Genomic DNA, 23,814 nt, shown 5'->3' on the forward strand with positions numbered 1-23,814 from the left:
CCCACCACAGGCAGCTGGGGGAATTTAAATTCACTAATGTCCTTTAGGGAAGGAAATCTGCCGCCCTTACCCGGTCTGGCCGATATGTGACTCCAGACCCACAGCAATGTGGTTGACTCTTAACTGCTCTCTGCGGTTCAAGGCGGTGGCTCACCACCACCTTCTCGAGCGCAGTTAGGGATGGGCAATAAATGCCGGTCTTGCCAGCGAAGCCCACATCCCGTGAATGAATATTTTTTTTAAAAATCCAGCGAGGGTGCCGTGGGGCTTTTCCCTCAGCTGCACAACTTCCAGGTGATTGAAAACACGCGATTCGAATCTCAATATAAAGGCAGCTTTAGTTTCCAGTAATATTCACACCAGTTTTAGCACTCATTAGATAACGGCTGTAAAATAAGACTACGCAAAAAAAAAGAAAAAAAAAACCGACTCGCATTTCCCCAAGTGCTAGATTCACCACAAAACACGTGGTTACTTCATGTTTTGCGGCACTCGGTATTAATTTTATTTTTAATTATTCGTTCAGGAAATGTGGGCGTCGCTGGCATTTATTGCCCATTCCCGAATCGTCCTCGAGAAGGTGGTGGTGAGCCTCCTTCTTGAGCCGCTGCAGTCCGTGTGGTGAAGGTACTCCCACAGTGCCGTTAGGGAGGGACTTCCAAGGATTTTGACCCGGCGACGATGAAGGAACAGCCAATTGTATTTCCAGTCGGGATGGTGTGCGACTTGGAGGGGAACTTATGTTTACATGTGGCAGTCTCAGGCTGAAAGCAAACTTTGGAATATTCAAAGTTAAAAATCTAACAGCTAGAAGGTTTTTTATTTTTAAATCTGGCAGTAATTCCGCCACAGAAGTGGGTGGAACGTCAGACTCCACAGAAAGCTCTCCATTACCTCTGCCAGCAGAGGCAGTTGTCAATACGATTTACATCTCATTTAGAACCACCTCCAGCAAGCTTGGCTCCAACGTGAATCATTTTGAACAGTAATTTAGTGGGCGGATAAAAAAAAAAAATCACACTGCAGTTACAACATTCGTGCTCAGGGCCACTCAAGTTAAATATAGAGGGCGGTATTTTCTCCTGCTGGAGTCCAGTTTGAGGATTCGCCCCCACCCCCCACCTCATTCAAAGCAAGTTACATAGAAACATAGAAGATAGGAGCAGGAGTAGGCCATTCGGCCCCTCGAGCCTGCTCCGTCATTCAATGAGATCATGGCTGATCATCCAAACTCAGTACCCTGTCCCTGCTTTCTCCCCATATCCCTTGATCCCTTTAGCCTTAAGAAATATATCTAACTCCTTCTTGAATATATTTAATAAGTTGGCCTCAACTGCCTTCTGTGGTAGAGAATTCCACAGGTTCACCACTCTCTGGGTGAAGAAATTCCTCCTCATCTCAGTCCTAAATGGCTTACCCCTTATCTTTAGACTGTGACCCCTGGTTCTGGACTCCCCCACCATCGGGAACATCCTTCCTGCATCTAGTCTGTCTAGTCCTGTTAGAATTTTATAAGTTTCAATGAGATCCCCTCTCATTCTTCTAAACTCCAGCGAATATAAGCCTAATCGACTCAATCTCTCTTCATACGTCATTCCTGCCATCCCAGGTATCAGTCTGGTGAATCTTCTCTGCACTCCCTCCATGGCAAGAACATCTTTCCTCAGATAAGGCGATCAAAACTGCACACAGTACTCAAGGTGTGGTCTCACCAAGGCCCTGTACAACTGCAGCAAGACATCCTTGCTCCTGTACTCGAATCCTCTTGCTTGGAAGGCCAACATACCATTTGCCTTCTTAACCACCTGCTGCACCTGCATGCTTACCTTCAGCGACTGGTGCACAAGGACACCCAGGTCTCGTTGCACTTCCCCTTTTCCCAATCTATTGCCATTCAGATAATAATCCGGTTATACTGCACCAAGCCAGACAAAGGACTCCCCATCTCCGCAGGGGGAACAAAGTCTGGCAGCTTGCTCCCCCTCAGCGACACACTCCTTTCCAGACTGCCGCTTCGCCTCCAAGCATGGGAGCGTGGTTCTCGCTCTCTGAAGCCAGACTAGGCCAAAACCGAAGCCTGGTGGTACTTTAAGCAGTAGGTTGCTGTCAGCCAGAAGGTAGCTGCAGACACCAAGACGATGCACAGCACCTTACACTTGTGATCATAGAATGATACCAGCACAGAAGGAGGCCATTCTGTCTGTGCCGGCTCTCTGAAAGAGCTCTCCAATGAGTCCCACTCCCCCCTACTCTTTCCCCATCGCCCTGCAAATGTTTCCTTTCTTAAGTGTATATCCAAATCCCCCTTTGGAAAGTTATTATTGAATCTTTTTCCACCACCCTGTCAGGCAGCGCATTCAGAGAGTCATAACGGCACAGAAGGAGGCCATTCGGCCCATCGAGTCCGTGCCGGCTCTCTGCAGAGCAATCCAGTCAGTCCCATTCCCCCGCTCTATCCCCGTAGCCCTGCAAGTTTATTTCCCTCAAGTGCCTATCCAGTCTCCCCTTGAAAACATCGAGTGTCTCCGCTTCCACCACTTCCGTCGGCAGCGAGTTCCAGGTCCTCACCACTCGCTGCGTAAAAAGGTTTTTCCTCACATCCCCCCCTGTATCTCTTGCCCAAAACCTTAAATCTGTGTCCCCTAGTCCTTGTACCATCAACTAGTGGGAACGGCCTTTCCCCGTCTAGCCTATCCAAACCCGGCATAATCTTGTACACCTCGATCAAATCACCCCTCAACCTCCTTTGCTCTAATGAAATCAAATCCAGCTTCTCCAACCTGTCCTTGTAGCCAAGATCCCCCATACCCGGAACCATTCTGGTAAATCTCCTCTGCACCCTCTCAAGGGCCTTCACATCAGAACAACTCGCTGAGTAAAAAAAAAAAAATCTCCTCATCTTCTCTCTTTCCCCCACCCCCAGCTTTGGTATTTGCCAGTTTTCTTAAATCTGTGATCAAAGATTATTTACAGTTTTAAAAAACTTTTATCCATTTGTCGAATATAAATTAAAACCTAAATGAAAGGTTATACGCCGCATATTTTTTTTAAAAATTGCTCAAAGTCTAAAAAGTACACTTGCCCGTCCATTTGGCGCATGACAAAAGATTGAATTTCAGCTTCACCAGCCGTGTTTTACAACAGCCAATTGTCGCAGGCTCGAGCAATACAAAGCAACTAGATATGGCAATTAGCAAATGGGACACCGGCGTGACTGCAAGCGCTGCGACGGGTTAAGAATCTCTTCAGCAAAGTATTTCATTGGGAAAGGGCCCCTTCTTGATTTAAAAAAAACCCAAATTGTACGGAGAGCGCACATTTGGCAACTTATTCAAATTAATTCATTCGCACCGACAGCATGAATCAGACGTTTCTAAAATCACTAGCAGCTGCATGCAACAAATAAAAGTTGTGGCGTTACAGATCGCGCCGCCGTGCGTACCTTTTTAAGCTTGGCTTGATCATCTTTGTATGTGATCATAAGGGCAAGTGCCAGGTCTCCTTTCTCTCTCCTAGTGCCTTCACATAACAAAGGGTGTTCCGCTTCACTTACTGTGGTCTTCATACCTAAGGAAAGGCGCAGAAATGAAGAAGCCTTGTGAGTTTTACCCGTGTCAAAGTTGGCGTTTGAAAGCCGAGTGCGATCGTGATATTTCAAGCATACGTTTAAGATCAAACACCCACGCGCACATCTGGCTTAACTCTTCAGAGGCAGCAGAATGGGGGACGGGTCTTTCACAACAACAACAACCACAACTTGCATTTATGTAGCGCCTTTAACGTAGCAAAACGTCCCAAGGCGTCTCACGAAAATGGAGTCGCAATCGGTGGCCGGCGGACCAGCAGCAAGCATGAGGAGAGCGATTATTCGGTTTTGCTTCCTTCCCAACTGCATTAAACGGATCGTAATGATATCGTGACGCAAAATTTAATGGCCAAAAAAATGTACAGGAAACTCTTTGGTATCCGGCACCGACGGGACCGGGATGGTGCCGGTTGATTAAAAATTCCGGATGACGGAGAGGGTTATCTACCAAGGCTGTTATTAACAAACAAAAATTTAAAAAATCAAGAAATGTGCAGTATACAGTAACTGGGTGCTCACCTACAGAATGTGGTGTTAAATGGATGGTGGAAGATGCTTGATTAAGTACAGTACTGCCAGTTGAGGGTAATCCATCATAACTCTTTAATTACTTAACAGTAAAACAAAACTTATACAGTAAACAGAAAAATGGCGGAGCGGAAGAGACTACTGGCAGCGCGGGAGAGTCAGACTCCTGCCATTGAGGTGTTCGGACTTCCGACAGCGCCAAGAAGCCGAGTAGTGGCAGTTTGGAGAACTACCCCCACTGACTAACTTGGCCACCACGGGAGACTCGGACTCGGCAACATTTCCAGTTATTGAGGTGTTGTTTTCGGAGTATGAATTTTGCCGGTTATTCGAGAATTCCGGATATTTAGGTACCGTTTAAACGAGAGTTTCCTGTATTAATAGAGGTCCAGTAATAAAATAGACTTGCTTTTATTATCCAAGCGCCTTTCATGACCTCAGGACGCCCCAAAGTGCTTTACAGTCATTAAAATACAGTTACTATTTAACCTGCACAGGGGCAGCCAGGAATTCTTACATCTTGCAGAGATATCACAGAAACATAGAAGATAGGAGCAGGAGTAGGCCATTCGGCCCCTCGAGCCTGCTCCGCCATTTAATGAGATCATGGCTGATCATCCAAATTCAGTACCCTGTCCCTGCCTTCTCCCCATATCCCTTGATCCCCTTAGCCTTAAGAAATATATCTAACTCCTTCTTGAATATATTTAATTAATTGGCCTCAACTGCCTTCTGTGGTAGAGAATTCCACAGGTTCACCACTCTCTGGGTGAAGAAATTCCTCCTCATCTCTGTCCTAAATGGCTAACCCCTTATCCTTAGACTGTGACCCCTGGTTCTGGACTCCCCCGCCATCGGGAACATCCTTCCTGCATCTAGTCTATTTAGTCCTGTTAGAATTTTATAAGTTTCAATGAGATCCCCTCTCATTCTTCTAAACTCCAGCGAGTATAAGCCCAATCGACCCAATCTCTCCTCATACGTCATTCCTGCCATCCCAGGTATCAGTCTGGTGAATCTTCGCTGCACTCCCTCCATGGCAAGAACATCTTTCCTCAGATAAGGCGACCAAAACTGCACACAATACTCAAGGTGTGGTCTCACCGCGTTCTTGAGTTTCCCTCACCATTAACATTGCAGTTCAGTCATTGGAAGACGGTTAAGAGACCACTCCAACATCCAGGTAAGAAGCCAAAGTCTTTATAGATTATTTAAAAAAAATAAAGATCTGGGGTAGAGTTTCCACTCCTTTATGCTAATTGTATCAGCACAATCCGGGCAGCATCGGCCGAACCAACGCAAAAAACATCGTGGAATTTAAAACGCCAGTGAGTCGCGCCCGGAACCGTTAACGCTCGCGTTTCCACGATCTCTTTGTAGCGGTTCGAGGTTCAATTCGCCCTAATCAGGCCTCGCCCACAAAAAAAACGGCCACGCCCCCCCAGGTTAACAGGGTGAGATTCCACCGATTGTGCTGATTTGGGTAGGCTCCTCAAACTGCGCTCATTATCTTAGGTGCAAGGGCACATTGTTAAAAAGGTTTTTCAACACCTCAGAAAACATTTAGGGGGGAAAAATTGGGTTGCTTTGCGCCTCCTGTTAGCGCCCCAAGAGGACAACTAGTGCCCGGCGCGGCGCCGCAAACGCCTCCCGCGAAATTCAGCGGCGGCGCTAACCGTTAGCGCCCCACTCGCGCACCCTGACTTACCGCCGGACGGGGTCAGGGGGGCTTATCTGCAGTGGGGGCGGCGCTATTTAAAGGCGAGGTGCCGGGCGCCCATTTTTGTTGCTGGCCGCCTGCCAGCATCGGTCCCCCGGCCTCCTTACCCTCCGCCCCCCGTGGAGTTCCGGCTGTGCTCTTTTGCCGGCACTCCCGATCCCCGGGGGCCCAGCCAGGCCCCAGGTCACGCTGCGCAAGGCCTTCCCCTTTATGAAGGGGAAGAAGGCCTGCAATACTGCGGCGCCACGCAGCGCCGCGATATTTCCTCAGAGCGCCCCGCTTCCCTCTTGGGGTGCAACCGCTCAATTTCAGTTGCGGGGGCGCTAATTCTTCCGGGACGCTAAAAGAAGCGCCCTGGCGAAGTTGGCGTGACTCAATTTTCAGCCCTTAAGAAACTGACTGGTGTACACCAATGGAAGTAGTCAATGGTTTTTAAAAAAAGTCATTTTCAGTGATTTTAAAATCAGGTTACTCACAGGTGGAGGACAGGACACTGATTAAAAATGCTTATTTTTTTGTGCTAAATCTTTGTTTTTTAATTAAATGTTGATGAAATGAAAATTACCCATTCTCTCGGACGAGTGTAGCGCCCTCACTTTGAAATTCATGTGTAAACTCTAGTGACAGCAGCTACTGGACATCACCGTCTTCTCTATTTCACAGAATCATTGTTGGTCCGAGCGCACCTTTGGACTGGGCTGACTAGCACCAGTAACCATTCACACTTCATCTAGTCATCTTTTGTTTCTTAACTTGTCCCATTACCATCTCCTTGTGTCTCGCACCATCATCCCTTTTGTCTCTTAATCTCTCCTGCCTTCCTCCTCTTCTTAGGCAGTCCCTCGGAACCGAGGATGACTTGCTTCCACATTAAAAATGAGTTCTCAGGTGACCGATGAGTCCAATGCGGGACCGACAGTCTCTGTCACAGGTGGGGCAGACGGTGGTTGAAGGGGCGGGTGGGTGGGGTGCTTAGGTTGACGTGCGCTCCTTGCGCTGCCTGCGCTTGCTCCCGGCGAAGAGACTCGAGGTGTTCGGCGCCTTCCCGGATGCTTCTCCTCCACTTTGTGCGGTCTTGGGCCAGGGATTCCCAGGTGTCAGTGGGGATGTTACACTTTTTCAAGGAGGCTTTGAGGGTGTCCTTGAAGCGTTTCCTCTGCCCACCTGGGGCTCTCTTGCCGTGTCGGAGCTCCGAGTAGAGCGCTTGTTTTGGGAGTCTCGTATCGGGCATGCGGACAATGTGACCCGTCAATCAGAGCTGATTGAGCGTGGTCAAAGCTTCGATGCTGGGGATGTTAGCCGGAGCAAGAACACTGACGTTGGTGCGCCTATCCTGCCAATGGATTTGCCTGCCTTCCATCCTATCACAGACCTTCCCTTTGGTTCTTTCCTCCCCTCCCCCCTTTCCCAGCCCCTACACTTGCTTAAAAACCTGTTCCATCTCCAGCTTTTTTCCAGTTCTGACGAAAGGTCATCGACCTGAAACATTGACTCTGTTTCTCTCTCTACAGATGCTGCCTGACCTGCCGAGTGTTTCCAGCATTTTCTGTTTTTATTACCGGCACCTCATTTGGCAGCCTGAGCTGAATCTCCACAGAGCTGTGAACAGTGGGAGCCTCACTCCTACCTGGTGGGGCATTGTGTCGCCCTCCTCTATCAACCCTCACATCCCCCCCAACCAGCCCATCGCACGCTCCTCATTGAATCGGGTGAACTTATAGGGACATCGTCGGGTCTCGAACCAGGCCTTGAGGGTGGAAGTTAAATGTTCAACCAGTTTGACAACTGGGCCGTCCTTTCGCAGCGTTGTACAAAGGCCATCACCCACAAGAGTTCGTTTCTGTAAATTCCTGAGGTTGACCAAGGTAGATTCAGAGACATCTCCATAGCCAGAGAGCATTTTTATTTCCGTTGCGCCATATATTTTTTTTTGGACACACACCAATTCCCTTGGCGAGAGGCTGACCTGTGACCTGCCTATTCCGTCCTCTGTTGATGGTGCTGTGGAACCAGCCACTCAGAATGTCGGATCAGCACGGGACAATGCAGCCTCTGATGTGCCACCTCTGGCGGTGTAGCGAGTTCCCGCTCCCTGCCAGGAACGTTCCAGGATTTCCTCTCGCAAATATTGGCGTCTTTGCCCGACGACAACATCCGAGAGATGGGAGTCAGTGAACCGACAGTGCCGGGACCTCAGAAACCGTCTGATTAGCACTGGCATCATTATCATCAGGTGCCGAGGTCAGACACACAGGTGCACAGACAGAAGCAGCAAATTTCACGCTAGGGCTTCACTAAAGTCCTTCTCAGTGAAGTATGTCGTCCTGTGAGGAGAGATTGAGCAGGTTGGGCCTATTCTCTCTGGAGTTTAGAAGAATGAGAGCTGATCTCATTGAAACATACAAGATTCTGAAGAGGATTGACAGGGTAGATGCTGAGAGGTTGTTTCCCCTGGCTGGAGAGACTAGAACCAGGGGGGCACAGTCTCAGGATAAGGGGTCGGCCATTTAGGACTGAGATGAGGAGGAATTTCTTCACTCAGAGGGTGGTGAATCTTTGGAATTCTCTGCCCCAGAGGGCTGTGGAGGCTCAGTCGTTGAGTATATTCAAGACAGAGATCGATAGATTTTTGGATATTAAGGGAATCAAGGGATATGGGGATCGGGCAGGAAAGTGGAGTTGAGGTCGATGATCAGCCATGATCTTATTGAATGGCGGAGCAGGCTTGAGGGGCCAAATGGCCGACTTATGTTCTTATGTTCCAGGGACTCGAGCACAAAAATCTAGGCTGACACTCCAGTGCAATGCTGAGGGAGTGCCGCACTGTCGGAGGTGCCGTCTTTCAGATGAGATGTTAAACCGAGGCCCCCGTCTGCTCTCTCAGGTGAAAGATCCCGCTGCACTATTTTGAAGAAGAACAAGGGAGTTCTCCCCGGTTTCCTGGCCAATATTTATCCCTCAACCAACATTACTAAAACAGATTACAGGAAACTTCGCGATATCCGGCACCGACGGGACGCCGATCTATGAAAACTTCCGGACAGACCAGCGCTAATGTTGAAGGATACGGAGGTTTTCATCTCCGTATCGGACAACAAACACTGTTGCTTAGCAACAGCTTGTAAACAGTCGGCCCGTACCTTGGAAGCGTCTCTGTAGTTTAGCAACAGCTTCAGAGAGGCTTTCCAGAGACTGACTGTTTAAAAAAATGCTAGGAGAAGAAAAAAAAAAGAAAAAAAACCTAACAAAACGGCTGCTGATTTCTGCCGTTAGATTGAGGTTTCCGGATATACAACTTCCGGATAAACCAAAGTTTCCTGTATCTGGTCATGATCACATTGCTGTTTGTGGGAGCTTGCTGTGCGCAAATTGGCTGCCGTGTTTCCCACATTACAACAGTGACTACACTTCAAAAAAAGTACTTAATTGGCTGTAAAACGCTTTGAGATGTCCGGTGGTCGTGAAAGGCGCTATAGAAATGCAAGTCTTTCTTTCTGTCCTGAGGTGGTGAAAAGGAGATCTATAAATGCAAGTTCTTTCTTTATACTTTAAGCAATGAACTCTACAGTTTCATTGATGCAGCTTTAAAATGAGTTCACTCTAAAATAGCTGAACATAACATAAGAAATAGGAGCAGGAATAGGCCACTTGGCCCCTCGAGCCTGCTCCGCCATTCAATAAGATCATGGCTGATCTTGGGCTCAAAGCCACTTCCCTGCCCGCTCCCCATAACCCTTCACTCCCTTATCTTGCAAAAATCTGTCTATCTCCGCCTTAAATATATTCAATGACCCAGCCTCCACGGCTCTCTGGGGCAGAGAATTCCACAGATTTACGACCCTCTGAGAGAAGAAATTCCTCCTCATCTCAGTTCTAAAAGGGCGACCCTTTATTCTGAAACTATGTCCCCGGGTTCTAGATTTCCCCACGAGAGGAAACATCCTCTCTGCATCTACCTTGTCGAGCCCACTCAGTACCTTATATGTTTCAATAAGATCCCCTCTCATTCTTCTAAGTTCCAATGAGTATAGGCCCAACCTGCTCAACCTTTCTTCATGAGTCAACCCCCTCATCTCAGGAATCAACCAAGTGAATCGTCTCTGAACTGCCTCCAATGCAAGTATATCCTTCCTTATATAAGGAGACCAAAATTGTACGCAGTACTCCAGGTGTGGTCTCACCAATACCCTGTACAGTTGTAGCAGGACTTCCCTGCTTTTATACTCCAACCCCCTTGCAATAAAGGCCAAAATTCTGACCAGTGAATTTGGTTTGCTTCACAAAGGTTGATCCAAACTAAGCAAAGAGTTACATAGAAATAAATCCAAGAAAAAACCATATGTACAGGAAACTCGATTTACCGGCACCTAAATAAGCGGAAATCTCGGTTAACCGGCAAAATTCAGGAGTAGGTTCAGGAGTAAGTTTTACTTCATATTGTACTTGCCTTTCTCGATCTGTTGTTGTGCAAGGGCGTGGCTGCAGCTGTTGCTAAGCTACAGAGACGCTTGGAACTTGTGGCCATTGTTCTGCACCTGTTGCTAAGCAACAGGGTTTGTTGCTTTTTACGGAGCTCTCAGCTCTCCGTATCTTTTACTATAGCTCTCGGTTATCCGGAATTTTTGATGAACCGGCAGCACGTCGGTCCCGGATAAAAAAGAGTTTCCTGTAGTTCTCATTTGGTAATAAGCCGATCATGTTTGGAACAAATAGTTGGCACGCTTTAGTTGCTATGGTTACATTGGCGTACAGCCCATCAATTCATCAAAAACAACTGGACCAAAACATAAACTAAGGCAAAGATTGAGATAGCTGTAAGAAATCATGAATTGGAAGAAATAACTTGAGACAAAAAAAGTCTCTTCAGACTGATGGTAGAATAACTGGATAGACACTTAGAACTTGCTGATGTTCTTGGTTCCCTGCGGATGTTAAAACATTCTGCACCATGGCGGTGACCTTGTTTCCAGACTCGCTGTCTGCTGTTTGTGTGCTAGAAAGGTTGTGGACGGTATCTTTGATAATCTACCCTAGGCCCAGCCCTAAAGAGAGAGTAAAAGAGATATCTAAAGAGCTGTTAGCACAGACGGTGAAGGGAAGGGAAGAGCTGTTGGCGCACGCCAGCCGTCTGTCCGATTGAGACCGATACCAGCTGCTTGTCACGGTCGTGTGTCGACTATGGCTGTCCTGATTGCGTGTTGTGCTCAACTTAAAGTGCCGCTCCTTAATAAAAACGCCTTACAACTCCCAAGACCCTTTGGGTAATCTGTGTGTGACCTGTGATCCGAAGTCTTACATAGCTGAACTGGTAGAGTTTAAAATCAGGAAACACGTGCGCTCAGAATTGCATTCTTCAATTTATTTTTGAAAATGGATCCCTTTTGAATCGTAAAAATTGCTCGTCGGTGCAAATTAAGAGCCAACATTCACTGCAGGGTCAAACGTCTACATACCCAGTGCGGCAACAGCTGCCTCGAAGCCCAGTTCCTCGTCGCCAGGCATCTCGTTGTTGCGATTGCGACTCGGAGGCCTCGATCCAGTTGGTGAAACGACTGGAAAAAAGAGGCAGAAAAGGTGTCTAGGTTTTTTCGACGTGCTGTTGTTCCTGACAACGCACTAGAGAGGAAAAAAGTAAATACAACAAAATCACGGGGGGGGATTGATTATTCAACTTGGTGCGTTGGAATAAAACCGTTACTTCAGTCATGGCGTTCGTAATACTCTCGCTCCTTCTCCTGCTCCCACCGTCTAGCTCAGCGTCTCTTTTTGGAACAAGCTCTGAAGCGGCAGCGCGCCTGGGCCGATGCACATCTTCCAGTTGAGAGCCAATGCTTCTCCCCCCACCCCACCCACCCCCAACTCTTTGTAGGGGTTTTTGTTCCATGCCAGATCCAATTCAGACTCACGCTGGATTATCTTGGTCACCACATTGCCCAATATCGCACGACGGAGCTGCTCCCCAATTCAACGGCTATCAAAGATCTGAGGAAGGATGTTCTTGCCATGGAAGGAGTTCAGCGAAGATTCACCAGGCTGATACCTGGGATGGCAGGAATGACGTATGAGGAGAGATTGGGTCGATTGGGCTTATACTCGCTGGAGTTTAGAAGAATGAGAGGGGATCTCATTGAAACTTAAAAAATTCTGACAGGACTGGACAGACTAGATGCAGGAAGGATGTTCCCGATGGCGGGGGAGTCCAGAACCAGGGGTCACAGTCTAAGGATAAGGGGTAAGCCATTTAGGACTGAAATGAGGAGGAATTTCTTCACCCAGAGAGTGGTGAACCTGTGGAATTCTCAAACACAGAAGGCAGTAGAGGCCAATTCATTAAATATATTCAAGAAGGAGTTGGATATATTTCTTAAGGCTAAAGGGATCAAAGGGTATGGGGAGAGAGCAGGGACAGGGTACTGAGTTTGAATGATCAGCCATGACCGCATTGAATGGCGGAGCAGGCTCGAGGGGCCGAATGGCCTGCTCCTATCTTCTATGTTTCTATTTAAATGGTCAATAACCCATTTTATGACAGTCGATCACACGACAAAATGGCGAGAGAGCAACACCCACAAAAAAATCTTATTTTAAAAAAGAGAAAAAGGGTGATGGGGAAATCTCCAAATATTTCCCCCCCCCCCCCCTCAGTGGCCAAGAAATATTCTCCATTTGCAAATTCATACCAGGATCACTAAACAATACATGTTATCGATCCTTTAACGCCCCTCTGATAAGACAGGGCAAGGAGTCAACCACTCTGCTATTCAGTGCTCGGTGTATCAGTGAGAGACGGGAGATAACCCTTCAGAGGGCTTGCCAACTGATTGCAATCAAGGTTCTCAAAAACTCTTGCGCCGCCGATATTTGCAAACCAGTTTCGGAAATGGATTCGGAAAGACGCAAAATCAACGGTGTACGGTAGTCAGCTTTCCCAGAATCTTTTAGAAGTTTACGGCACAGAAGGAGGCCATTCGGCCCATTGTGTCTGCGCCGGCCGAAAAAGAGCTCTCCAGCCTAATCCCACTTTCCAGCTCTTGGTCCGTAGCCCTGTAGGTTACGGCGCTTCGAGTGAATATCCAAGTACTTTTTAAGTGTGATGAGGGTATCTGCCTCTACCACCCTTTCAGGCAGTGAGTTCCAGACCCCCACCACCCTCTGGGTGAAAAAAGTTCTCCTCAACTCCCCTCTAATCCTTCTCCCAATTACTGTAAATCTCTGCCCCCTGGTTATTGACCTCTCTGCTAAGAATCACTTGTTAGTTCAATATTCCCCACTATAACCACACTCAAAGATAATCAAACAAAGCATTAATTTGGTCCACTCTACAATGGGAGACTTTGCCTGCAAAACACCCTGAGTAACAGAATTGCTCTGTGTTCAAGTTTACACTTAATTATTCCTGGTCTGGGTCGTCACGGTGACAGGTAATCTAATCACGACTTCATCAACATGCATCCCAACACTTTCGCCAACCCCACACCCCCCCCCCCTTCATTCTTCTAATCCAAATGCCTTGGTTAGATTGTCGTCTCTCACATACATCGCGGTGCCCTTGCACAACATGGGGCAGTTCACAAAAACTATTTTTGTTTAAGTGAAGGCGAGTGTCAAGCGCGAACCTCAGGATATTATTAGAAATAAAAGCAACAGAAGAGAGAAGGCTGAGGGGTGACCTGATGGAGCTCTTTAAAATGATGAAGGGGTTCGACAGGGTAGACGTAGAGAAAACGTTTCCGCTTGTGGGGGAATCCAAAACTAGGGGCCAGAAATATCAGATAGTTACTAATAAATCCAATAGGGAATTCAGGAGAAACTTCTTTACCCAGAGAGTGGTGAGAATGTGGATAGAGGTGTACAAGATTATGACGGGTTTGGATAGGCTAGACGGGGAAAGGCTATTCCCACTAGTTAATGGTACAAGGACTAGGGGACACAGATCTAAGGTTTTAATACAGGGGGGATGTGAGGAAAAACTTTTTTTACGCAGCGAGTGGCGAGGACCTGGAACTCGCTGCCGACGGAAGTGGTGGAAGCGGACACACTCAGTGTTTTCAAGGGGAGACTGGATAGACACTTGAGGGAAATAAACTTGCAGGGCTACGGGGATAGAGCGGGGGAATGGGACTGACTGGATTGTTCTACAGAGAGCCGGCACGGACTCGATGGGCCGAATGGCCTCCTTCTGTGCCGTTATAACTCCAAGTACACGAGGGAGAACGGAATAGAAAGTTATGCTGATGGGGATAGATCACGAAGGGTGGCAGGAGGCGCGAGTGGAGGCACAGACTTGTTGGGCCGAATGGCCTGTTGCTGTGCTGAACGACCGACGAATTAAGTCACAGAACTTTACCTGGGGTGCACAAGACATCAAAGATGAAACTGGCCAACATGAGTGGCAGGACAGGCCTGTAATCGCAGAAGTTTCCTTCTCTCAGCTGTTCCGCTCGTTCTCGGATTGTGTTCATCTCATTAATACCCAGCGGGATCTTCTTCAACAAAGCCACAATTTCCGATTCCTGGTAGGCAAGTTTAACCTGGAAGAGTGGATATAACTTTTGAGGATATATGTTGCCGCATTATATTTGCAGGTCAGAATTACTTGAAGTAAAATGGATAAACTGTGATCAGTGTCGCCATACAGCAAACCGGTGAAATGCTTCCGAACACAAACGCACAGGAACATTGTAAACGGCGTTCCTGCCTTAAAAGGATCGACAAACCACCCAAAACAGCGGATTCATTAATCCTGGAGGTTGGAGAGTGGAAAGTTACATTGAAAAAAATAGACTATCGCACCTTTCACGACCACCGGACATCCTAATGTGCTTTACAACCAATGAAGCACTTTTTGAAGCGTAGTCACTGTTGTAATGTAGGAAACCCGGCAGCCAATTTGCGCACAGCAAGCTCCCACAAACAGCAATGTGATAATGACCAGATCATCTGTTTTAGTGATGTTGATTGAAGGATAAATATTGGCCCCAGGACACTGGGGAGAACCCTCCTGCTCTTCTTCAAAATAGTATCTTTTGCATCCACCTGAGAGAGCAGACGAGGCCTCGGTTTAATGCCTCATCCGAAAGACGGCACCTCCGACAGTGCGGCCCTCTCTCAGTACTGCGCTGGGAGTGTCAGCCTAGATTTTTGTGCTCAAGCCTCTGGGGTGGGGCTTGAACCCACAACCTTCTGACTCAGAGGCGAGTGTGCTACCCACCGAGCCACAGCTGACACAGTACGATGGCAAGTGTATTAAAGTAAAAAGATGGGATTTCCACTCAGCAGAGTGCTGGAATCGATTGCAGCCATCTGCAATTTTGGACGCTGGTCCTTCAAATCAAATCAAATCAAATCAACTTTTATTGTCATTGTTAGTGCACAAGTGCAGTACAACGAAATGTAGGCTTGCGGCTCCCGAGAGTGTACATTTGGATTAAGACATTTAAACATTCAACATACATTTGGCTTGTAGTATATTAACATAAATATAACCATAATAAAGTGCATTGGCAGATGTGCAGGCTTTAGAGTTTATTTGTGGAGTTCAGTAGGATGACAGCCCTACTCAGTCGAGTCAGTTTCATTATTTGAGTGAGATTCGTCAGTTCTAAGCTGAGCTACTTGTTGAAATGCAATGTGTCGTCTCCATGAGGAGAAAATGTCAGAATCAGCAGGTGCGAGCCCGAGTTGTCGATGTTGCTTGAGGGACAGCAGCTGTGGACAGGTGATTGGCAGCAGGCTAACCTTCTTGACAGGTGGTGATGCGGAGATGAACAGCACACGTGGGTGGAGGAGGAGAACGGGGAAAAAAAAAAGGTACAGCAAGTCTGATCAAACTCTGCCCTTCGAGCACGTTGGGGGCACTTTAAACCTCGGCCACCCGTTGGTTTACGGACGGGATCGGGTGTGGGTTCTACGTGACTGTACGCTCCAGTGAAGTCGATAGAGAGCAATACTGCGCGGGGTATAGAACTGGCATGGCCTTCCCTCCCCGCCGGCGCGTTAGGTTAAAATTGTCGCCTTTTCTGATCAAAAACTGGAAACGCTTAACCCCAAAGCCCGTGACATTTCCGTACACACTAAACAAGTCCGCGCACCCTGGGGGTGGAATTTACAGGCTAATTTGTTGCTTTGACAATTGTATTTCTGAGGTGTTTTGCCCACGATGTCGATGAGAAGGGCTGCGAGGAATATCGTGACCTTTTTTGTGGGGGTTGGAGTGGGGGGGGGGGGGGGGTGCGGTGGAGACTGCTCCAAGTTGTACACAACCTGTACCCTCCTGAAACGGCAACTGTTTAAAGAGGCTGCGTAACTGATCCAACGTAGAGCTGTGGAGGGGAGAAGTGGGGAATATGCAGAATGCAGAGGAAATAAAGAATTTCTGTGGCCAAGCAAGTTTATTTTAGGTGCACTGATTGTAATCATTCCGCTTTAGAAAAAAAAAAGCTACTTGCGTGTGGGTTATGTACTCTGGCCGTATATAGATACATCAGTGTCAGCTGTGGCTCGGTGGGCAGCACCCTCTCGCCTCTCGAGTCAGAAGGTTGTGAGTTCAAGCCCCACTCCAGAGACTCGAGCACAAAAATCTAGGCTGAGACTCCCAGTGCCATGCTGAGGGAGTGCTGCGCTGTCGGAGGTGCCGTCTTTCGGATGAGACGTTAAACCGAGGCCCCGTCTGCTCTCTCGGGTGGACGTAAAAGATCCCACGGCCACTATTTCGAAGAAGAGCAGGGGGAGTTCTTCCCCGGTGTCCTGGGGCCAATATTTATCCCTCAATCAACATCACAAAAACAGATGATCTGCTCATTATCACATTGCTGTTTGTGGGAGCTTGCTGTGCGCAAACTGGCTGCTGCGTTTCCCACATTCCAACAGTGAATATACTTCATTGGCTGTAAAGCGCTTTGAGACGTCCAGTGGTCGTGAAAGGCGCTATAGAAATGCAAGTCTGTCTTTCTTTTATCGACAACATTCAAATGGCATTAAAGCACACTTGTTCAGTACTGGATTGAAACCATTTTCTTTCCAACTTGGAGAGCTAGTTCAGGAGGATGTTAAGCTCTTTATTTTAAAGCGGTAAGCAATTTCTGATCTGCAATATTTATGTTCTTTTCAGTGACTTATGAACCTGGCAGCCAATCTTGCAGTTTACAGAATCTTAGTTAAAAAAAATCTACACCAATAAAATAAAATCACAGATAAAAACTTTAATTTCCTTATTAAATCATTTTTACTGCTGCGCTCAGCACATGAAATAGAATCCACGAGACAACTTTTTACACAACTATTTCAATTCCTTACATGGATGTAACAGAAGGTTCTGAATGTTTAATCTCGAAGAACCATCTCCCCTTCATCCACAGACCACAGAGGATCTTGTGCTATAGAATGAAATACCTCCCTCACTGTCCCAGCAAAACAACAACAACTTGTATTTATATAGCGCCTTTAACGTAGTAAAACGTCCCACGGCGCTTTCACAAGGCTGTTTGTAAAACAGAATTTGACACCGAGCCACATAAGGTGCTACAGGAAACTTTGGTTTATCCGGAGGTTATATGTCTGGAATACTCGATCTAACGGCAAAAATCAGGAGCCGTTTTCTATATGTTTTTTTAGTTCTCGTTGCTTTTTTTTTCCCCAGTCAAGCACTGCAAAGTCTGTAGCTATAGCAACAGCTTCAGCTACAGACGCTTGCAGCTGCAGCCGACTGTTTTGAAGCTGTTGCTAAACAACAGGGTTTGTTGATTCACATGGAGCTTCTCAGTCCCGCATGTTTAAACATTAACTCTGGTATGTCCAGCACTTTTGATGTTACGGCACCAGCTCGGTCCCGTCAGTGCCGGATATCAGAAAGTTTCCTGTATTAGGACAGGTGACAGAGGTAGGTTTTAAGGAGCGTCTTAAAGGAGGAAAGAGAGGTAGAGGCGCAGACATATTTAGGGAGGGAATTCCAGAGCTTAGGGCCCAGGCAGCTGAAGGCACGGCCGCCAATGGTGGAGCGATTAAAATCAGGGATGCTCAAGAGGCCAGAATTGGAGGAGCGCAGATATCTCGGAAGGTTCTGGGGCTGGAGGAGATTACAGAGATAGGGAGAGGAGATGCCATGGAGGGATTTGAAAACAAGGATGAGAATTTTTAAATCGAGGCGCTGCTTAACTGGGAGCCAATGTAGGCCAGCGAGCACAGGGGTGATGGGCGAACGGGACTTGGTGCGAGTTAGGACACGGGCAGCCAAGTTTTGGATCACCTCGAGTTTACGTAGGGTGGAATGTGGGAGGCCAGGAGATTACAGAGATAGGGAGGGGCGAGGCCATGGAGGAAGTTGAAAACAAGGATGAGAATTTTTAAATCGAGGCGTTGCTTAACCGAGAGCCAATGTAGGTCAAATGTAGGCAAAACACAAATGATCGATATACACCAATCAAGTTGGATGCATCACATAGGCAGTCAAAGAGCATCGCTGCAACTCCAGAAGTCCGGTGGGGCAGAACTTCTGCCCGCCACTTTGGTCCCAAATCCCAAGGAATGGGGGCATTACCATATTATGGGTTGGCGCTACCAAGGTGTCCATCCAGTGGGGCAGACAGAATCCAGGAGCAGCTCCCTGCCAATCTGAGGGAGGATAGCCCCAGGCTGGTCTGGCTGAAGACGGCACTTGGTCCTTTTCCTGCTCTCGCTGGCCCAGAATCAAACAGCAAACTGATCGACAGGCTGACACTTCAGTGCGGTACTGAAGGAGTGCCGCGCTGCCAAGAGAGGCTGTTAAACCGAGGCCCCGTCTGCCCTCTCAGCTGGATGCAAAAGGTCCCATGGCACCATTTCAAAAAGAGGAGCAGGGGAGTTCTCCCAGCATTTGTGCCTCAAGCAACACCACTAAAACTGGTGATCTGGTCACTTATCTCACTGCTGTTTGTGGGACCTTGTTGTGCGCAAATTGGCTGCACATTTTCCTACACTTCAAAAATACTTCATTGGCTGTGAAGAGGTCATGAAAGGTGGTGTAAGAAAACTACTAGGCACTTGGTCTAAGCATTAAACAAAGCTTTAATCAACTGTTTTACAACATGGAGATCTAGTTGTGTCCTTCACTAGTACCTGTTAAGAATGTCCTGCGCAAGCTGGGCCCGTGCCCGAGTATTTATACTCTCCCTGGACAGCGCCACCCGCAGATGCTCAGTATTATTTCAGAAGTCTTTCTTTCATGAATGACTGATTCATGTCAAAAGGTGCTATAGAAATGCATGTCCTTTCTTTAGGGAACATGTACTTAAGAGAAATGGGGGCGGGGGGGGGGGTGGTAAGGGAGACAATGGAGCGATCTGGTTACAGTTCCTAGTATAATTCGCACCTGTTACTCTAGATAGCATTTTCTTCGGCAGTGCTCCGTCTAATTTTTTACCTTTGATTACAGCGCAGAGCTTTTAAAAATAGCGAGAATCAATAGAGCATTTGAGAGAAACAGTAAGCTTCATTCTTTAGGTTCCAACATTTTCCATAAGCTGACTTTTAAGTGACCAATATGCAGCTGTCACTTTTTAATATTCATCTTTTTTTTTCAAAAAAAAAAAACCTGGAAAATCTACATGCAATAAATTACATTAAACAATAATAAGGCTAGAGGCTTCTAAATAGATTGCCTCAATATGTCTGTTCATTTTCAAAATAAACCCTCCATTTTCCAAAAGCCTTATTCTGATTGTTTTAAAGCAGGAGTGGAGTTCGGCGGTTGGCACTTGCGTGAAGCACTGCGGCGGGGGGGGGGGGGGGGGGGAAACACCGAGCATCGTCAGTTGCCAAGGTCGCAAAAAGCTCCACCTACTCCCCTCGCAGGAGTGCTGGTGCTCGAGGCTCAGTCCACCGCAGACCAACATTTCTCAGGTGCAGCCCTCCCAGAGATCGGAGGAAAATGAACCGCTCAACTTATGCCACTACTGGAGCTGCAGCCGCGAAACAAAAAAACATGGAAATTCGGCTGGGGAAGAAACAAAAAGCTAGTGGGGAAAATAATATGTAGGGATTTAACTACAAAAAGCAAGGAAGCGATGATGAACCTGTATAAAATGCTGGTTCGGCCTCAACTGGAGTATTGTGTCCAATTCTCTGCACTGTACTTTAGGAAGGATGTGAAGGCCTTAGAGAAGGTGCAGAAAAGATTTACAAGAATGATTCCAGGGATGAGGGACTTCAGTTACGTGGATAGACTGGAGAAGCTGGGGTTGTTCTCCTTGGAGCAGAGAAGATTGAGAGGAGATTTGATAGAGGTGTTCAAAATCATGAGGCGTCACGACAGAGTAGATAGAGAGAAACTGTTCCCATTGGCGGAAGGGTCAAGAACCAGAGGACATGGATTTAATATGATTGGCAGAAGGTCCAAAGGTGACATGAGGGAAAACTTTTTTACGCAGCGAGTGGTTAGGATCTGGAATGCACTGCCTGAAAGGGTGGTGGAGGCAGACTCAAGCGTGGCTTTCAAAAGGGAATTGGATAAGTACCTGAAAGAAAAAAATTGCAGGGCTACGGGGAAAGGGAGGGGGAGTGGGACTAGCTGAAGTGCTCTTGCAGAGAGCCAGCACGGGCTCGAGGGGCCGAATGGCCTCCTTCTGTGCTGTAACCATCCTATGATTCTAACTATTTCGTGAGCTATAACTGCAGACCCGACACTCCAACTGATGCCACAATTCAGCCTCTACATATTTAAATGCAGAGAGCTAGCTGTATTTGGTACTATCCAAGCTCTAAGGAGTAGTTGAGGTTACCGTTAACATTCGACTACATTAATCTACTACCAGGGTTACACCGGCATCTGATGCGACAATCAATGCTCAATATTGAAACCCACACTTGTATTCATATAGCGCCTTTAACATAGTAAAATGTCCCAAGGCGCTTCACAGGAGCGTTAGCCAAACAAAATTTGACACCAAGCCACATAAGGATAAATTAGGGCAGGTGACCAAAAGCTTGGTCAAACAGGTAGGTTTTAAGGAGCGTCTTAAAGGAGGATAGAGAGGTAGCGAGGCGGAGAGTTTTAGAGAGGGAATTCCAGAGCTTAGGGCCCAGGCAGCTGAAGGCACGGCCACCAAAGGTTGAGTGATTATAATCAGGGATGCTCAAGAGGGCAGAATTAGAGAACAAGTGGACTGAATAGAGATGCCCATTGTACACGGCTACCCTGAAACTGGGCAGCTCCTCAGCCACTGCCATTAGTGCCACACAATACAGGAAACTTTGTGCTATCCGGCACCGACGGGACCGAGCTGTTGCCGTTCCCTCAAAACTGCCGGACAAACCAGCGTTAATGTTGAAACATACGGAGATTTTGAGCTCCGTATCTGGCAACAAACCCTGTTGCTTAGCAACAGCTTCTAAACAGTCCAAGCGTCTCTGTAGCTTAGCAACAGCTTCAGCGAGACCTTGCAGAGTTTGACTGTTGAGAAAAAAAGCAACGAAAAGAGAAAAAAGCAACGAAAAGAAAAAAAACCTAACGAAGCGGCTCCCGATTTTTGCCGGTGGCTCGAGCATTCCGGACAGTTAGCCTCCGGATAACACAAAGTTTCCTGTACGAGGATTATATGAGGATTATGAGGACACAAAGCTGGGTGGGCGTGTGTGCTGTGAGGAGGATGCAGAGAAACTCCAGTATGATTTGGACAGGTTGGGCGATTGGGCAGATGCAGTATAATGTGGATAAATGCGAGGTTAGCCACTTTGGTGGCAAAAACAGGAAAGCAGATTATCTGAACGGCAATAGATTGGGAAAAGGGAAAGTGCAACGAGACCTGGGTGTCCTTGTGCACCAGTCGCTGAAGGTAAGCATGCAGGTGCAGCAGGCGGTTAAGCGGGCAAATGGTATGTTGGCCTTCATAGCGAGAGGATTCGAGTACAGGAGCAAGGATGTCTTGCTGCAGTTGTACAGGGCCTTGATGAGACCACACCTTGAGTATTGTGTGCAGTTTTTGTTGCCTTATCTGAGGAAGGATGTTCTTGCCATGGAGGGAGTGCAGCAAAGATTCACCAGATTGATATCTGGGATGGCAGGAATGACGTATGAAGAGAGATTGGTCGATTAGGCTTATATTCGCTAGAGTTTAGAAGAATGAGAGGGGATCTCATTGAAACTTATAAAATTCTAACAGGACTAGACAGACTAGATGCAGGAAGGATGTTCTGATGGCGGGGGAGTCCAGAACCAGGGGTCACAGTCTAAGGATAAGGGGTAAGCCATTTAGGACAGAGATGAGGAGGAATTTCTTCACCCAGAGAGTGGTGAACCTGTGGAATTCTCTACCACAAAAGGCAGTTGAGGCCAATTCATTAAATATATTCAAGAAGGAGTTAGATACATTTCTTAAGGCTAAAGGGATCAAGGGATATGGGGAGAAAGCAGGGACAGGGTACTGAATTTGGATGATCAGCCATGATCTCATTGAATGGCGGAGCAGGCTCGAGGGGCCGAATGGCCTACTCCTGCTCCTATCTTCTATGTTTCTATAATAAATATAAACCTTTTAAGCAGAATTTATCATTGCCCTTTACCTTTCGTTTCCCACTTTTGCAATAAATATAAATGCATATGATTGACAGATTTTTGTTGGGCAAGGACATGGGCCAAGGGCGGGTAAATGAAGTTGAGGTACAGATCAGCCATGATCTCATTGAATGGCGGAACAGGCTCGAGGGGCTGAATGGCTGACTCCTGTCGCTATAATGGTGGCAAAACGGCTCGAGTATTTACAGAATCTAGCGGGCAACTAAGACCATCTGAATGTGTGTCAGTCATATTTCATTAAATCCACTTTACAGCTTCCAAAATACGCGTTGCTTGTCACAGAACATCTGCTTAAAATCCTGTCACATCACATAAAGCAAAGCAACATAAGTAAGGAGCCAACAGGACAGTTTGTTGTTGGTAGCATATTCAGGCTCAGGCCAACATCCCCAGCATCGAAGCTTTGACCACGCTCGATCAGCTCCAATGGACGGGTCACATTGTCCGCATTCCCAATACGAGACTCCCAAAACAAGCGCTCTACTCAGAGTTCCGACACGGCAAGAGAGCCCCAGGTGGGCAGAGGAAACGCTTCAAGGACACCCTCAAAACCTCCTTGAAAAAGTGTAACATCCCCACCGACACCTGGGAATCCCTGGCCCAAGACCGCACAAAGTGGAGGAGAAGCATCCGGGAAGGCGCCGAACACCTCGAGTCTCTTCGCCGGGAGCAAGCGGAAGCCAAGCGCAGGCAGCGCAAGGAGCGCACGTCAACCCAAGCACCCCACCCACCCGCCCCCTTCAACCACCGTCTGCCCCACCTGTGACAGAGACTGTAGGTCCCGCATTGGACTCATCAGTCACCTGAGAACTCATTTTTAATGTGGAAGCAAGTCATCCTCGGTTCCGAGGGACTGCCTAAGATGGAGATGATGATTCAGGAGACAGACACTTCAGCCAGGAATTTCTTCAGAGAGGCTCTCGCCCGACCGCCGAGACTTCAACCGGTGTGCGGCGTAAACCTCATCCACGCACACGAACCAGGGTTTACGCTCCCCTTCTGGCGAAGCTACGGGGTCGGGGTCGGAGGGGAGGGTGGGCAGCAGCTCCAAGGAAATTCCTGGCCTTGATCTGTATTTCACTATAAAATAAAAAAGGTAGATTACAGTATTTGTCTCTTAACCCTTCCTCACCTCCAGGGCTTTCGTTGATGCTGGTGGTCTCTGCAGTTCTAGAGAAAACATTCCGATGCTGTAGGCCAGGTTGTGGAGCTCCTGCCTCTCGCTGAGGACTATCAACAAGAAGGCAGCTTTCGCCAGGGTATTGGTAGCTGTTAGTGTCTGCTTGTGAGTCGGAACTTTGTTCTTCTTGCCCTGAAAGAGAAACAAACATACTTATTCATTGTTCATCGAATCATAGAAATTTACCACACAGGAGGCCATTCGGCCCATCGTGTCCGTGCCGGCCGACAAAGAGCATCCACCCTAATCCCACT

The 23,814-nt window shown here is 47.5% G+C and overlaps 1 protein-coding gene across 1 annotated transcript in view; it reads right to left on the reverse strand.

Annotated features, from left to right (window-relative positions):
- zswim8 (zinc finger, SWIM-type containing 8) overlaps positions 1-23,814 on the reverse strand; it is a 219,800-nt gene that overhangs the window by 25,003 nt on the left and 170,983 nt on the right. The window contains 4 exon segments of the mRNA XM_085970598.1: positions 3,443-3,567; positions 11,288-11,386; positions 14,182-14,365; positions 23,513-23,692. Coding sequence (XP_085826724.1) covers positions 3,443-3,567; positions 11,288-11,386; positions 14,182-14,365; positions 23,513-23,692 — 588 coding nt within the window.

The sequence above is a fragment of the Somniosus microcephalus genome, chromosome 29 (genome assembly GCF_052327205.1).
Source record: "Somniosus microcephalus isolate GS21.2 chromosome 29, FLI_Smic_1.0, whole genome shotgun sequence".
Classification (NCBI taxonomy): domain Eukaryota; kingdom Metazoa; phylum Chordata; class Chondrichthyes; order Squaliformes; family Somniosidae; genus Somniosus; species Somniosus microcephalus.